This window comes from Gambusia affinis, linkage group LG01 (assembly GCF_019740435.1).
Source record: "Gambusia affinis linkage group LG01, SWU_Gaff_1.0, whole genome shotgun sequence".
Classification (NCBI taxonomy): Eukaryota; Metazoa; Chordata; class Actinopteri; order Cyprinodontiformes; family Poeciliidae; genus Gambusia; species Gambusia affinis.
The window spans coordinates 19620977-19638980 of NC_057868.1; the positions used below are offsets into that span (position 1 = coordinate 19620977).

Consider the following 18004-nt stretch of genomic DNA (forward strand, 5'->3'; position numbering starts at 1 on the left):
ATACAGACTGAGGCTAAAGAAACATATTTATTGTCAGGCTGTCAACAGAGTCTCTGTCTGAAATTACCCTCATCAAAAGTTGATGAAGCAATTATTTTTAGCCACTACTTTCAGGTTTCTTACCACAGAGCCTTATACAAATACACCAAACACAACAGAAAATGGCCGCCAAACAACCAGATGATATTTGTTACAGCTACAGAAAAGAAGATGATGACACTTCCTGTCCAACGCCTCATAATAAAGTGACAAAAATAAAAAAATAAAGGTGCGGTAGTTCAGCAGAAGAGCTGATTGTTTGTGTGTTGAAGAAACTGGAGAAGTTTGATCCAAAACCTCTCTATCTCAATCTTTCTCAAACAGTGGTCCCCAGACCACTGGTGGTGAACCTGCAGCCGCCCCCTAGTGGTCTGCAGGTTCAGTATGAAAATTTGGGCTAATATCAATATCCAATATCGCAGTTATGCTCGATAACCAATATTTACAGATATTGAATATATTTTTACTAATGTAAAATATATTTTTACTAATGTAAAATATATTTTGGGGAAAAAACAACCAGAAACTGATGGCAACAAGATAAAAAATAAATGTCAGTTCTTTATATTCAGTAATATTTATTTATTGACCAGTAGTGATGTTGTGCCGATCCTCTAGCTTGATTCAATGAAAAATTTTGTTCACAAGATGATAAATGAGGGAGGGTTCACAAGAAAGGGAAAGGATTACATTTTAGTGAAAGATGAATACAGCTGTGTACTTTAGTAAATTTAGTAGTTTGGACCAAATTGCTCTAAACGTCTCATTTGTATGTGAAAGCATGACATCATGTGCAGATGAGAGAAGTTTTAATTTTTTTTCGTTTGCAGTGAAACAAGATTGGAGCACTGAAGGTGACCTTTAATACGTGACAGCGTCACTTATATTTAAAAAAAAATTGTATTTGTCAAAATCAGTATTGCCAGATCAGGCTTTTGAAAGCAGAAAACTGCAATCGATGCACCTCTAAATCATACTGAATCATACAGAAGATCGTTTGACCTTGTAAAGATACTAGGTGAAGCTATTGAGTCTGTGTCACTTTTCCAAAGAGAAACAAACCCTCTACCAACATAAAAAGCTCACAGAGGAAGAAGAAAAAAATATATGTAAAAGTCAGATTACAGTTCACAAACGAACTCAACGACCTTAATTTTGAGACATGTGTAATGGTTTGATGGAATAGAAATTAAAGTGTTCAGCCATAATGACCAAAATCACTTCTGAAGAAAAATTAGGAAGATTGCAAGTTTTAAAACTGGCATTTAGCAAATAGTGTGAACTTCCTAACCAGCCTAAACAAGAACAGGTTTGTCTGATTTAGTGAGAGGAAGGTTATTTTTCTGTTGGTGAAGTATCTGGTTTAAGCTGCATGTGTAAGTGTTAACAAGGTTTTAAAAAAATCTATTCCCAGCTAATCTTCAGCAGCCAATGCCAGCCTATTTAATGACTTCTTGGTATCCTCCCAGTATAAATATCCTCAGTATAATGAAATCTGGCCAGGTAGCTCCTACATAATTTTATTAACAAATCGCCAAAAGGGGGAAAAAGTAAACAGAACTTCAACAATCCTACTCCCTGATCTCAGTTTTACCAGTAACCAGAAGACACAATTTTCATGTCCTGCTCTAGGATAATTATTTAGCTAACTATTTTATGCTAGCTTTGGTCTGTCTTTAAAATTCATGTTTTGTTTCCCAGAACAAAGTTAACTGCTGTTCTCTGTGTCTTAAAACAAATATCCACAAATATCCACTTACACTGAATTTCATTAAAAGTTTGGGCTTTGCAAGAGACTGAAAACCCCCTAAAACTATGACTTTATGGTTTAATTAAAATGTACCATTCTGTCAGAGAAAAATTTATAGTAAAACTTCAAACTGAATAAGAAGTGACTTCTGTGATTTCCTCCAAGTGGGAAAAGAGCCAGATGCACAAACGAAGAAGTGTTTCTAAATCTCCGTCTGGATCCCTCTGCTGTTTTTAACTGAAATGTTTTTCTGCTCTCCGATTGTCTCTCTCGCTTCTCTCTGTGTGGCTCTGTTTATTTCCCCCCTCCTCCTCAGTCTGATGGGCAGCTTTAACTTCAGGAGTAACTCCCAGGGTATTAGACCAAAGCCTGCTACACCTGTGTAACCCTCAGCAGGGCTTTGGATATAAATGTGAACGTGTGCATGTGTCTCAGCGGTTGGCCCTGCTTAAGGAGGAAAATAACGGCATTTGACGTTTCTTGAGGCGTGAACTTGGAGTTGACCACAGTCTGGCCTTGCTGAGGCTCCACTTGTCTCTCTGGATGTTGGAGAGTAATTACTTATCCCTTGCTTTTGCTTTTCCCCTTCTTTTCTTCTTTCAGCACTTACATGGTGCTGAACACGCCATCTCTCTATTTGGGAGTTTTTATAAATCCAATCGGATTTTACTGTGGGATGCACAATACACTTTTTTTTTTTACTCCCGATGCTGATAATTGAGGTTTAGTATTGGCTGGTACCGATCCAATATAAATTAAGCTGAGCTGACTAAAAACACAGACATAAATATACTGAATTAAAATTTATTTGGTAACTCTGCACCAGCACAGCTCACTGAAACAGAGATGGAATAGATCTGCCATTATAGATTGGGCGCTTTGTCATAATACACAATCTAGATTCCTTTTCAATATTGGCACCAATACAGATACTGGATTAATGCAGCTGTAATTATAATAACCACACCACTGCACAAACTGATATGATATTATCATATGCATCGTTTTGTTCCATAGTAAAAGCTGAAACTGTAGATGTAATTCTGATAGTCTGATAGTTTCATAAAGATCACATTTACTTCAAACAGCTCCTTATGAAGATGTATCTAAAAGCTACTGAATGGTGGAATGCAGTTCATTTCCTCATTATAGTTTTTCCACTTATTTTCACTCTATTGTCTCCCAATTGATTTTTCCAAACTTCTCCCACAGCTTTTTATCCTTCCCCATGTCAGTGCGCCTTATTTCCTTCATCTGTTTGCTCTGCTGTAAACCAAGTCTCTGAAACTGATCACAATCTGGCTGTTTCTAAGTCTGACACTAAATAACTTAAGAATCCCACAGTGACTGTAGAAATTTGGTGCGTTTTGTGAATATGTTCGCCTCCGAGAGCGTAGATAAATGACTACAGAAACCCGCCGAGCGTCTGGGCAGCGCTTTCGCATTCCGCGTAGCGGTGAGCATGTCGAGCCGCGCTTCCCAGCAGATAATGACTAGAGGTTATTTGCTTCCACTCCGCCGGCTCCGTGGGATCTTCCCCTCGTTTTTCATCAAACTCGCAAGCATTTAAGCAGACTATCACACACATGCGCACGCCTACACGCGCGTGTGTGAGTGTAGGAAGATTGTTGCATAACCCAGCAGGGAGACATCTGTGATATGAGGCCTGTCCACTGACCCGCTGTGACACTGATCAAAACACATCACAGTCGATTCCTTGGAATGACAAAAAAGAAACAGGACTGATTTCTGTTCTAGTTAAATTCTCTTTCATCCATTTAACACATAGAAAAGAAAAAAAAAAGAATATGGATCAAAAGAGCACATTTGTCTTTTTCTTACATGATGTTGTGAATGTTAGAGAAAAGAAAGATTGATGTTGTGTCTTCATACAAAAAAAAATAATTTAGTTTAAACAATATGAAAACAAAAAAGTTGCATATTTATTTCACCAGATCATTCCATCAAAAAAGAGCCTTTTTATTCCATAGAGTGAAACCCGCCCCATTTCAAAGAGCCAAATTGTGAAGTCAAATTTCTTTTATGACTTAAAAGATGCAAATTTAATTTAAAGCTATGTCTGAAAGGTTTGATGTATACAGAATTTTTAGAACACCTGAAGGTAACAGTTACTTGATTGTGTTATAAACTGGAACAGACATAATACTGCCAACATGTTGAGCAATCGGATCTTAACTGTGAACTCAATATCTTAATTTATGCATATAAGAAGGTAAAGTGGTGAAGTCATTAAGAAATTAAAGTCAGACAACAAAAGGCTTTTCAATAAAATCTTTTTGAGATTAAAATAATATTTTTTTTCCCCAACAGCTTGCTAGACAATTGACTAATTTGAGTCTAGCATTCAGGAAAACTACTGCATGTTTTTCTAATGCTGTGCAGCTCTATCCAGAATCTGCTTCTACACAGGAGGAAAAGTTGTCAGTAAAACCAAACTAACAGCAACGGCTTTTAAACACACATAATCAGAAAGAAGTTTCAAAAGTTTCCTACCGACAGGAGTGAAAGTTAGCAATGTGCCTCCGGGGCCAATCAAGATTAAAGTCCCGGCTGTGCGGGGTAAAACACGCAGCAATGAATCAAGCTATTCTCACACAACAAACACACATACACACATTCTCCCTGATCAACTGTAGTAGTGTTTTTCTTTTCTTTTTTTTTTTTACTTCTTGTTATCTGACATGATAAGCAGCTATAGCTTCAAAATGCCTTTACAGCAGAAGCGTTAGAAGTGCAGAATACCAATACTCTTTCAGCTTGCCATCACTCTCCTCTCATTTTCTCTTTGAGTTTACGGGAATTTTAATCTGCTGCAGTTGGGAACAAACTTCATTTATCTGCAGATGAAGAATAAAGCAGCGGTTCTAACACCATTTCAGACCATGCAAGAAAAAAAGCAGCTAAAAAGACATCGGTGTCAGTAAAAGCATGCATACTGTAGCTAATCCTATTTGGTTTCCCTTGATGCTTAAAATTAATTGCTTATTGGCTGACCACAAATAACAAAAACAGTTTTAATGGATAGCTAAAGTGAGAATTTGTCTGTGCAGTAACCATGTAAGTAACTATGGATGTCGCCATCTATGGACCGACTTTAAAGTTTGTTCAGCAACAAAATCCTAACACGAGGGCAGCTAATGAAAAGATGTTTTGGAAATTGACAAAATGTTCAGGTGGTGTGAATACTTTCACAAAGCATAACTCCTAATATAATCAACAAAAGGTATTTGCAGCTGAAATATTAAGCAAAAACTAATCATTTCTGGAGCGACTTCCTGGTCTATAAATGAGAAATAAAGTTTTCATAAGCCGTTTTAGAGATTAAAAGGATTAAATATGCCAAAATATCAAATGGCAAGGGACATAATCAGGCATTCTTATTACAAAATCCCATTTCTACTCAGATAATATAGAGCACAAGCAATTTGATTTAATGTCTTTATACAGTTCAAATGTAGAAACTGAAGTTATTATTGCTGCAACCATCATTACATTTGCTTCAGTCCCAAAGCTCACATACTCACTGCAATACTAATGCAGTTAAGATCATATTCAGAATTTATCAAAAGACAGAATGACACTATCTGGGGTTTCTTGTTTTGTTTTTCTGACTCTGCCTTCTTGTGATTCCCCAAGTTTTTCCAAAATTAGCTCTCTGGTGACAAGGTGAACTTACCTTAAAGCAACGCTGTCATTCTGAAAAGCTGTCATTTTCACAACTTTCAGAGGAAAACAGCACAGATTCTGCTGAGGAAACTTTGATTTTGTATTTTCACATCAGATATACGCTCCGCAAGCTGTTATCAATGACATTTCTCAAGCACACACTCTGACAGCAATTATTATCCCTCTCAGTCTTTCACTTCTCAGGAATATTGTTGGAAAACACACAGGAAAATGTGTCTGAACTAAATAAAAGAACCCCAAAAAGTTCCCCAAAAGTTCATTAAGGTGCCACTGGAAACATTTTTATTCTTGTCTTCCCATTTCTTTGAACCTATTAAAGAAGGATGAAGGAATTTGTTTGCAAAAGAGACATCATAAAAGCAAATCAACCTAAACTAGCTCACACGGATGATGAATACGCCATCGATGCAGATATAGTCCTATTCTATATCCTCCTCTGATATTCCTATTTCTACCTTTTCCAGCTTTAGAGAAAAAAAAATCTCACCTTCTTTGCAGCATTTATACACTGCATGTATTCTTTAGCCAAGTCTGAACAGTTTAAGGTCTGGTCTTTGTTGTTCTTGTAGCAGGATAAAATCTGAGCCTGCAGGCCAGGACACACAGGAGCCGTGTTACAAGACCTGCAGAAAAAAAAAAAAACAGAGACAAAAACACAGAGACAGATTTATGTTTAGAGAGAGACAAAGAACTACATTTTCTCTCCTGTACATAAATGTGACTGACTGCTGCAACATAAACCAGTAAAGCTGCAGGAATGAGCTGTGGACTTTATGGCCTCTCTGTCTGATATGTGCAGTTGGAAGGGGCAGACATAGCAACTCCATGGCAGTGAGATATCGTTCCTACCAAGTAAAGTGACTTTTCTTCACCACTATTGGATATTATTCGATAAATTACTGCCTACCCCAAATCAATTTGGGTTATCCAGTTTCCAAAACACTGATTTCACTGTATCAATCATGGTCAAGGAATCTAATATTCAGAGCATCCAAAATTAGAATCCCATCTTCAGTGTCTTCAAAATGTGCTGAAATTTCAAGGTTTTCTGCTAAGAGCTGTAACTGTTTTATAATCAACCGTTTACAGAAAATGGGCAAGAGTTAAGGTCGGTTTGGCATCTTACATAACAATTATTATTTGCAAACTGATTCTACTAAAATGTGTTAAGGGTTGATCAATATGTATCCATTGAGAGAAGTAAAATCACATAATATGGACTAATCAATCACAGACTGGACTGTTTTACATTAATTAGATTTTGTTTTTTTTTTAAACAAGTTGAAGAGTGCAAACTTTTAACTGAGAAAACAATAGAGACTTTTGTAGTTTTCCCACAGACACTGTCTTGTCTCATTGTGGACTCAGTGCTGTTTTCATCTTCATCTTGTCAGCTGGATTAATCATTAATCGTTACAACAAGCGCTAATTGCTTGACAGACTAACCTAACGTCCCAGTTTAATTTTAACATACAATTTACATGTTCTATACTGAGGAGAGGGAATGGAGCTGCAAAGTAAACAGTATTCACCCCCTTCAAAATAAGAGCATGAATAAATGTCTAACTACTTAAAGAATTCTTGAAATGTTTTATCAGTGTATATTTTTTTTTGAGTAAAGGTGAATACATATGTTTGCTCCACATTTGAGGTTTTTAATTTATAGGAAATTGCAAGCCATGTTCCTGCTGCCTTTGATTTTGGTTTGTTAAAATCTGAATAAAATCTAAATATAATACATTGTGCTTGTAAAATGTGAAAAAAAAAAAAAAAATCATGAGGGGTAAATATTTGTATCAATATTTCTTGTAGTTTCTGGTTGTCTTAAAAGCCAACAACCAAAACTTCAAAACAAATGTCAAACTGTTTTCAACTGAATTTATTTGGAGATATTAAATTAGGGAAAATTTAGTACGTTAAATGTATCCAAAGTTAGCAAAAGCGCTAAATGAAAATGCAGCATTAGCAGAAGTATGCCCTCCATTAATTATAACAGTAGGATTAATGTTATAATTAACATTAATCCTAACATGGTTTAATGTTAGGATTAAGCCATCCAATTAATGGACACTACTAAATCCTGTGATACAAATGGTTTCTATGACTTTTTTAAAAGATATTTAGGATCTGTTATGATTAATTTTTAAATGTCAACCCACACTAGTAAGACAAGAGTTGTTTTATATTTAAAGGTTTTAAAGCATGTTTCATCTCACTTCTTCTAGTGTGACAATTCTTCAAGATATAAAAAAGGTCTGCTGAGAATTGAAGTGTTTAAATAGAAAATAATGATAAAAGAAAGATGAAAAACAAGTCACGTCTCCACCGATGGGAACCTGTTTGACAACGAGTGGGGTGGATGGAACGTGCTTCACTGGAAATCACACAATTAGCTCTAAATCACACTTAATTGAGTGGGTAGGCTCATTCTGATCAAATACAGCAGAAAAGTGAGCTCTGAGAGATTGAATTAGCTGAGCTTAATTTGATATGTGGGCTGTATTATAATCTTTTTTCTCTGGCTGTCTATCTGTGTGAGTGTTAAGGATGACGGGCTTTGCTGCCTCGACGTCTTGCTGTAATAGATTCTGACTGATTGAAGTAGAGACAAACGAGCTGCGTACGCCCACACAGGTACACGCCGGCACGTGTATGAATGCACACACTGTCACACTTTAGACATCACAAATCACACACACACTTTATGTGGCAACGCGTTAATGCTTTACTCCTCGCACACACACCTGCTCTGAGAGGAGCGTTTAACGGCATGTTTAATTGAAAGCTAAATTAAAGACTCATTTTGCTTTTGACTGTGGAGGAGAGCTGACCTCAGTCATTTCAATTACAGCGTGCCTGTATCTGCACGGACGCGAGCAATAACAGACTTAATCTGGGTGGCAACGTTTAAAGAGGAAAAATACATGTAAACGATGAGAGAAACAGGAACAAAAGAACAAATTGAGATAAAGTGATGGAGAACGCAAGCAGAAAGGATCCAATGGCATTCCTTTAGATAATTGTTTTAAAAAGATGACAGCCTATCAGATTCACGCAACTGCTTCTCCTTTATGTTTCCAGTCTAATCTTCCTTCCTTCACTCTTATTTTTTGTCTTCCCTCCAACTTGAGTCTTTTTTGCTTTTCCGACTCGCCTCCTCCTTCCTGGTCACCGCATTAACTACACAGACAGTGCGACACCAAAGCACGCCGTCTTTATCTCCTCCGCACCCCCCTTCTATTTGAGTCCACAGAAGATAAGGAACTCTCCTTTAATTTGAAATAAATGGCCTTCATCAGGGAAGCTGAAGCCTCCTGATAGTGCTACGAGGTTTATTAAAGGCGCTTGAAGCAGAAAATTGGTTCAGCCGCAGCAAAAAAAGCTAAAGCTCTGTCCACATGCTACACCAAATTGAAGGTGAGGCTTTAAATCAACAGTATTAGCGCTTGCAGAAATAAATAATAAAAAGCGAGCTGGATGCGGCGAGGGTTTCTTCTTTTTCCCCTCTCTGCTGAGTGGTGTACAGAGCCGTAGCTGTTAAATGTTTTAATGTGTGAGGAAGCATTCGTTATGTGGAGGGGAGGGAGCTCTCCACGCATCTGTAAGCAGCAAATATGACAAAACATAAACAGTGAGATTAGTTGCTTAATTAATGGCGCGGTTCTTTATATTTAATCGCCGACAGAGAAGACAGTAGTGGGCGGAACAGACGAGGCCTCAGACTTCTGGACCAAAAACCGAGAAAAAAAAAAGATGGAAATGAAATGAATGAAGACGAACTGGAGAATAGAGAAGACACAAAAACATGCAGCAAACTACAAAGTCATATGGCAAGGCTACAAGGCTGATAAGAAAGATGCTTTTATCGCCTCTGAGTCAAGCTACAGATGAAGAGTGATGCTTTTGTGTCTCCCTTAATGGCTCTGGCTAAACGTATAAAGCTCTGTTTTTCTCCATGCATCATTTTATTTCTGTCCTTTCAACTACAGAGGACAGGAATCTGCACTGTGTTTTAGAGTAATTAGAAAATCTTATTAACATCTCAAAGAGTCAGACCCACACAAAAGGCAAACAGAGAAAAGACAATTTCAGACTTATTTTATGACTATGACAGGCTGCGAATTTGGGCTTCTGGCTTTATATTTTATTTTCATACAGTAATCAGACTGTGGAACCTCAGTGGAAGAAAACAGTAGAAAAAGCTCAACTCATGCACCAAATAGAGTTGAGAACATCGACAATTTGATGATTTAAACATGTCTAACTTAAATAATTGTCCATTTCTGATTTTGCTGGACAATAAGTTGTCCCAGAAGTTATTGCGATGAATGATAATATTTTTGTTTTGAGAACATTTTCAACTAATAAAATGGTGATGACATAATTCTAGAACACGTTCTCAAAGATCAATAAACTTTCAATTCTAATAAACATTCAAAAGTGGAAGACATTCTGAATATCTAAAATAAATAAAACAACAAAGTATCTGTAAACAAAATTTTAAAAAATTTATTTCAGATCAATGCAGCAGACTGAGGACTTTTATCCTCCAGTTTTTGGTAGAAAGAGAGAAAAGAGAAAAACAATAAATCTTGCAGATGGAAATTATTGGCCTTGTTTTAATTCATTGAGATTAATTCATTTATTGCTTGTTGTGATTAGAAAACCCTAGTAAAGATATGGATATTCAGTTTTTATTACAGTAGCACAATCTTGCACTGAGGAATCCAAGATTTAATTTCAGTACATTTGTTCTACAGAGAAAATAATTGTTCTGAATCAAAACAATCACTGGTGGAGCAATTACTGGTTTCCCAAACAGCTCTGAATTTGTCCGCCATGACTTTCTGTTTCCCTGGGGTATAAATAAGCGATGACACAGAGGCCCATTTCTTTTAGCTGCAAGTCCAGGACAATTATCTTCTCACCACACATAGTGAGCAGGAGCGTAAGAGAGACAGAAACATCTCAAAAGCTCCCTATTAGAGAGCTGTGCCAAAGAGTGGCATCCTCGGATCACCATAGCAACCAGTGGAAAAGTGTGACTTGGTCAAATGAGCAGTCAGGTTTGGCATGAGACAAGGCCTGAATATGTGGAAAAGCTTGTTAGATAGTATGGCGTCATGAATGTCTGGGAGGCTCCAGCAGAAAGCTGAAGATGGGTCGGCTCCATCAGAAGGATAATATACAAAATTGATGGCATATAGAAATAACTTACCGGACATAAAATGGTCCTTTTGTCAAAACCCTGTCAGTTTCCTGACCTAAATCTTGTCAAACACCTGTGGGATGAGCTGAAGAGAAGAGCGGACTCAGACAGTCTACAGAGAGAATGTGCAAATAGAAACAGCTAAACCTCTCTCTGTATGTGTCCAACTTGTGAAATGTTCTAAGCTTTGATTAAATGCTGTTCAGCTGGCTAAAAACAGCGATACAGAGAATTTATTATAATTAATTACCATTACTATTCTATAATACAGAATTTTTGTTTCCTAAATTAAATAGTTAAATTAATGCTTGGATTATTCAACATGTTCAATATAAGCAGCAGCTAAATTAGAAATACTGTAGTTTTAATCATTTTAACTATCTTACAGTGTTAGAATGATGCTCAGGAGGAGAGCTGCAAATGTCACGGTGGAACAGTGGGGAAGCAGGTAGGGTTGTCCAGTCAGACCATCAGTTCCCGAAACCAGACAAAATAACCTTGTAAAAACGCACCCAGTGTGACCTCACCGGACCGCGCACATGGTAAAAAGCACAGACTTTAACTGACTTCATCTCTTAAGACCTCAGGAGGATTAAAAATCATTAAGGGTGTTTCTAATCTCAGGACATAAATTTGTTAGTGTGTGATTTATTTGACACTAAATAAACAACTTAAAGGGTCCATGCTAAGTTTAAACACCAACAGAGTCGACCATGTTAGGCAACAATAACTGGGCTTATGGATAATTCAGTCTTGCTAATATTTATCAGGATCTTAAAATGCTGCAAATTTATACAACTGAGACTCATCTTCATATTGTTAAAGCCCAGTTCACCAGTCAGTTAAAACGGGGATCTGCCAGTCTGTGTTTTGTGTCTGTCCTCACACGCTGTATGACTGGAGCAGCCATACATCACACCTTGCTCACAGTTCCAGTTCACACCAGCCTCCTTTGCTCCTGTGGGTATGTACTGTATGTGTTACAGGGCTTGAAACAATCCACGTCTGCTCCGCTTACAGTGGTATATAACACTAATACTGCTGAGTATGTTTTTTTTTGTGTGTTTGAGAGACAGTTTGACAGTGGACACCTTAACACCCAAGACTTGACATCTCCAAAGGAGCAGAGGCACTCAGGTTCTGTCTCAGGTCTTTGCTTAGATTTTCTAAAGGCACAATTTTCAGATCCTATTGATGTGCAGAGCCATTTTTTTATGGCTTCTTTGTCTGCTGTGAAATTGCAAATGAGTGAATAAAAAGCCAGTAAAAAAATTTTAAAAATCTTTGTGGACATTGTACTTTTAATTAAAAGGGGATAACAATGAATTACAAATAATTACTTTTTATTGTTATTTTCTTTCTTCATTGCATTACTGAAGTGTGTAAATTGACTAATTGCACTTTGACAGATTTAGCCTCTCGTTAAACTGGGTTAATTACCTGCTGGTTCTGACTTCAGATTGATTACTTTTAAATTCAACTTTACGAAAGTCAAATCTCAAATTTATAGCAGATGCATTTTTTTTTATTATTATTCCAATTTGCTGAGTTTGAATAGGAAAGAATGTAACATTTTGTACTGATTTGTAAAAGCCAAGATGTGCAAATTATTAAATGGATCCAAATATAAAACCATATAGCCAGGCAAACAGGCTGTGTCTTATCTACTGAGGCAGGAATTGACTTTTGACATGCTAGACGCTCAGGATTCCCGAGCAGACTGCTTTACTATTACTGGTCTGATTAATCCCGGTGCTGTGGTGAAAAAGAGAAAGGGAGAGATGTTAACAAGAGAGAGTGCAGGAAAGGTGAAGTAGAAAACAGCTAGAGAGAAAGGGTTGCTTCTTATCTTCAGCTTGTAGCTTGTATGCACCTGCACCTTGACAGGTTTTCAATTGACTGAAGGTACACATCCTCTCCTCCTCTATCTTGTATCTGTACACTCCTTCAATCATCCTCTACCATCCCTCCATACTTATCGCATCCACAGCCAGGGAAAGAGGGTCTTCTATATACTGGTGCTCAGACTTTACTTTGCCTCTTGTAAAAGTATACAAGGAGGTCACAACAATGGCTGAGATGAATGAATGGGCCCACATTTAACAAAACAAATCATGTTTTAATTATCTTTTTTTTTTTTCTATTCTGTCCACTGACATGAGGAAAGACCAGAAAGTGTTACTGGTAATTTTCCAAAATGATTAATTGTTTAGAGCAACTTTCAAGGATCATTATTCTACCATTAAAATTCAATTAAATATTGATTATCCAAACTGTGTGCGTCTGAAAACTCTCTACTCCTCTATATAGACTATATATATGTAGATTAAAATAACTTTATACTGTGCATTCCTGGCATTTTGGGTTCCTAACTTCCATAGATACCAGGTTTTCCACTGGACTCCTTTCAGAAACCAGTCAAAAGAAAGACAGAAAAATGAAATTGTTATGGAAATCTGCAATAATATTTTCAGTTCTGACTCAAAGAAATCAGCCGTTAGTGAACATCTTAGGTTTTCTGGGAGCTGCTTCCAGAGCTGAGGAGAATAAATCACACTCAGCTCATACAGTAAACACAAGACCTCGGTAAAGATGCATTGTTAAAGATGCTCTACGCTGAGGGAGCTGGTAGTATATCATGTAACAAGAAAGGTTGCTTTCAATTCCATAAACAAGTAAAAAAAATAGATGCCTTATTTTAAGACTTTTCACATTTATGTTTTATGTCTGCAGAAACTGATTTGGATGGATGAAGTGACAGGCTCAGATGCTTGGCATAAAACTATAACATTCTGACTCCAAAATATTTGAAAAAACAAACAAACAAACCAAAAAAAAGGAAACTGAAAATTGTTACAATTCAGCAAACAAGATCACACTCAGGAAACCATAACTCAAAATTTCCTTCAAATATATAACTGAAGCGTGTCGTTAGATTGAATCCTAAGTAGAAGGCACTTTTTAACTTGGGCTGTTGATTTAGCTCCCCGATGTTTGTCGATGTTTGCTGTGTTTGCGGAGCTACTGCTGCACAATCGTATCCTTGACAGAGGCTGGAAGTCTATCTGACAAAGGCTGCTATTAAGCCTTGCTCCAGCACCGCTATAACAGACAGCTGGTCTAGTTAGGATGGCTCGGATGATAACCTGGCCAGTCTGACATGGGCATCTGCCCGACTCGTCTTGGCCTCATTCTAATGCTTTATGCTCTGGAGAGAAAGATTTCCTCCTGACACATACGCATGCAACATATATCTAGACTAGAAACACAACAGGAATTGGGCAAGTCAATTCTTTTTTATTTTGTAAATCAACAGCTAGATGTACTTTGTCATCTTCAGATGACAGATATTTCTTAGGGAGAGAACATTCTGCACCAGGTCTTTCAGGGATTAATGGTTGTTAAGTAAAATGGCAGAGCAACCACAAACTCAATTTCTAAAATGTGTTTATTATTATTTTTCTATGGTGTTAGTCTGATTTTAAGGTATTTGGTTCAGTCAGCAGTGGGCGACTAGGAAATCTGTACCTGTAGCTTTAAAGGCACTGAGGGCCACTAGGAGGATGGAAGATGAGAAAAAAAAATAAAAATAAATATATATATATATATATATATATATATATATATATATATATATATATATATATATATATATATATATATACAATTTTAAATAAGAAAACATACATTTTTAATAATAAAATCTATATTTGATATCTTATGTATCCTTTTGATTGGCTGCCGGTCGAATTTATCAAGCTGCTTTGCTCCTCAAGCTAGCGTAGCATGGTCAGCAACGCCAGGTGACAATCAAATGGTGAGGCAGCATTTATAATAGACAATAATAATAATTATTGAGAACACAGCATAAAAGTAGAAAAATATTGTAAAAGTTGATGTTTCTTACATATTTTGTAGGATTGTCTGTTGATTTGTAAAGAAGCCAGAAGCTAATGCTGTTTGGAAGGCCGTGGCATGGAAAAGTTTGTGAATCCCATTTTGTTTTATTGTATTAAATGTTGAGAAAATATGTTATTTATTTTGATCCTTATATTTTAAACAACTTACAATAATGAAAACAATGTTTTGTAGTCTTTGCATCAAAACCACATTTCCATCAAAATTAATCAGAGTAAAATAGATGATAAATTCAGAATAAAATATACACACCACTGCTAAACGGCAATTTTTTCAAAATATTTCAATCTGCTTGACTAAAAGCCAGAAACTCATGATAGAAAATGTAGATAATGAAATTAATCTGTGTAAAGATCAGTGTAGACCTATTGTCTGCATTAAGATCTTAGGATAGCTCTGGTCTAAATACTTAATAATCAGTGCAACATAACTTCTCGACTTGAAATTATTAATACCAAAAATAAGTTGCTAGAGAGTTTGTAAGGTGGAGCAAAGAAGAAATGTACAGAAAGTCAAAAAAAAGAAAGGCTGGAAATGTTACTGTAGCTGTTCTGGTTATGCTCCACTGATTTTTGACATTCTGAGCACAGCGAGCTGCAAACCTTGTTCTCAACTCAGCACATAGATGAAAGCATCCACATAAACATGCAACTCACTCAAACTTACTGTCCAAGAGAGCACAGTTTCTACTGCAACAATTAACTAGTGAGTTGCCACACAGCACAGACTTACATACCAGAACATAAAGGTAAAGCGTTGGTATAGATGGTGAAAACTAATGAGGCGTGTTCGGTCAGTGTCCTACATGTTTTACATACACAGTATTTTTATTGTAAACACACTTGATTTAAATGGATGGATCATACACAGGGCTCTGCAGAACCTAGTGGTAGTCTGAGCAACTATTTGATTCATGTGTGTGACCACAGAGGAACATTCAGAAATATGCCAGACACCAGTCACATAGGACCAGAACTACACATGTTAGCTGAAGGGTCTGCAAGGTGACAAAACCTGAGCTAAATGCATCACAATAAAATAATGGACTATTTGTCTGTCTAATGTTCTGTGTTACAAGGAAAGGGCTGGTTATAGACACAGTCCACTGTGACAACTGAAAAAGAACTGCTGTTTTCAACATAAGAACACAATAATTTCCAATAGAAGACTGACTTTTAATCATGTAAAAACTATCAAGGACTTTGAAAAACAAAAACTAAAGTTCTGTGTTTCTATTAAACCTCCATTTCATACATTGCATGTCCACTGAGAAGAAGAATGTAAAATTTTCTCTGCATAGAGACAGAGGAAGTTACTTCTTGGTCAGATAATAGTTACCGGTAGTTAAGTTATTCAGAAAAAGGTTGGCAGTTTGAGGATTGACACCAACAATGGAGGCTTACCCCTCACTATTGAAGGCTTTTCTTCCAGTTACATTGTTTGAACTTTCAGAAAATCCTAATTGTATACTCTCATAAATGGTGTACTTTTATGCTATAGTCTAATCGTAACATGACATCTTTATTTTATCCATAAATGTAATGCCATAGGTTTTAAGCCAAATATCCTGAACTTTTTGTGAGTAGTGCATATACTGGACTTTGTATTGTTTCATACTTTTTCTATTAAGAAAGATGAAAACAACTAAATAAAGAGCATTCAGTCAAATTTTAACAGAAACAAATTAAAAATCATCTCTGCTTAGCAACATGGGGAGAACTTCATTAATATAAAGTGAAAAATTAACCCAAAAGCAGAAAAGTCTGCCCTCAGGGATGAGAACACTTCCTTGTAGTTCCTCTGAGGACTTCAGCTTTTTGGCTTTTTTTTTTTTTTCATTTTGAGGGCTCTTGTCGTTTAACGGCAAGTCAAGATCTGGTCTCTAATGCCAATTAAATTTGTGTGTTGTACACGGCAGAGGCAATAATTAGGTATCTTTTTTCCGGCTGTGGCTCATTACACCTCCAGAGTGAGAAGTGAGGATGGTGAAACAGGCTATTGTTGAATTCTGTTTAATTAAAGCAACCAATTAAAACATTTATCACATGGGTTAGTTTGCTCCAGAGACTGTAAACATTTAAGTAGGTAAGACAAAAAAAAAAAAAAAAAATGTAGCTGCCTCACGCTATTCATTAGTCTGTTGGGTTAATGCAATTCTACATGTGGAAGTTGGTCGAGTGTTTCCAGAGGCTGCAGGCTATAATGTTTCCCAGCATTTGTAGCTACAAATTGGGTTTGTGGTTGTTAAGTGCACATAGGCAGGAATGAGTGTGTGCATACTCAGACATATTTGTCAAACTTTCTCTGTTGGAATGATGACTCGGGAAAAGCGAGGGCATTTCGAATGATTTGTGTGCAAATCTCACCTGAAGCTTGCTTCTGTCACGGAGGCGGCTTGGTGGAATTGATCTTTACTCTCCTTGAATCTCTCAAAATTCTACAGAGATTTTCACCAAAACAACAAAAAGAGACAGAAAGAAAAAGATTGTTAGTCAGATTATTAGAGAGATGCATTTGTTTGGCTTTTGAACAGGCAGAAGGGAAATAAACGCATCACATATTTTTGTCGATTTGTGCAGATAGAGCCCCTGAAGTGGAAGTGTTTGTCCAGTAAACAACATTAATAACATATGAGATGAAATATTCACCCTTTTTAAAAACAACTCACATTTTTCATGTTATAATTCCCTTGCTTTCGCTCACTTCCACCTTTTATTCTGTTTCCTTGAAATTTTCTTTTGCTCATCTACAGCTGCTTTCTTTAATCTCTCTCTATTCCATTTTCCCTCATCCCAGTCTACAGACCAAAACAACTCAGCTTAATAGCATTTCTTTATCATAAAACTAACAGAATGTTGAAGATTTCTACATGCAACCTGAATAAGACTTAGCAATTCCAGGCCCTTGCTGTAAAACTAAATCTCGGTGCTGATAAGCTGCATTACTCATACATTTTTATTCTTTTTTGTAGAAAAATCAAGATTTTTGCCTTTGCAGTCTGTCTGGTGACCAAAAGTTGTGCATGCCGGCAGTGGTATTATGAAAAAACAATCAGCTAATCCACAACAACTGCAGCCTCTCCTCTGCAGATCCACAGAGCTTAGGCCTTTCAACACGCAGCATCCCCCCAAATATTTACCCAGCAAACTGCACCATCTTGGAAAGAAAAATGTGGAGGAAAAATAAAACTGAAAGCACTGCAAGGCAGGTATCATAAAATAAAGAGAGGAAAAAGTAAAAGCTATGGGTTGAAATTGAATTAATAAAAGCGATATGTGAAAATATTAATGAAAAAATTCATGTAAAATAAAAAGATTTCTGTGCTGGTAAAAGATTACAATGTTTTATGGCAGAGATTATATTAGATAAACTTCACCAGG

General features: G+C 36.6%; 1 protein-coding gene across 4 annotated transcripts in view; it reads right to left on the reverse strand.

Moving 5' to 3' along the window:
• LOC122827330 (MICOS complex subunit mic25a-like) overlaps positions 1-18004 on the reverse strand; it is an 80489-nt gene that overhangs the window by 30662 nt on the left and 31823 nt on the right. For all 4 annotated transcript variants that reach the window (XM_044110349.1, XM_044110438.1, XM_044110170.1 and 1 more), the window contains 2 exons: positions 16991-17061; positions 5985-6120 (listed from right to left, as the gene is read on the reverse strand). In XM_044110349.1, the coding sequence (XP_043966284.1) occupies positions 5985-6120; positions 16991-17061 (207 nt within the window). The remainder of the gene's footprint in view (positions 1-5984; positions 6121-16990; positions 17062-18004) is intronic.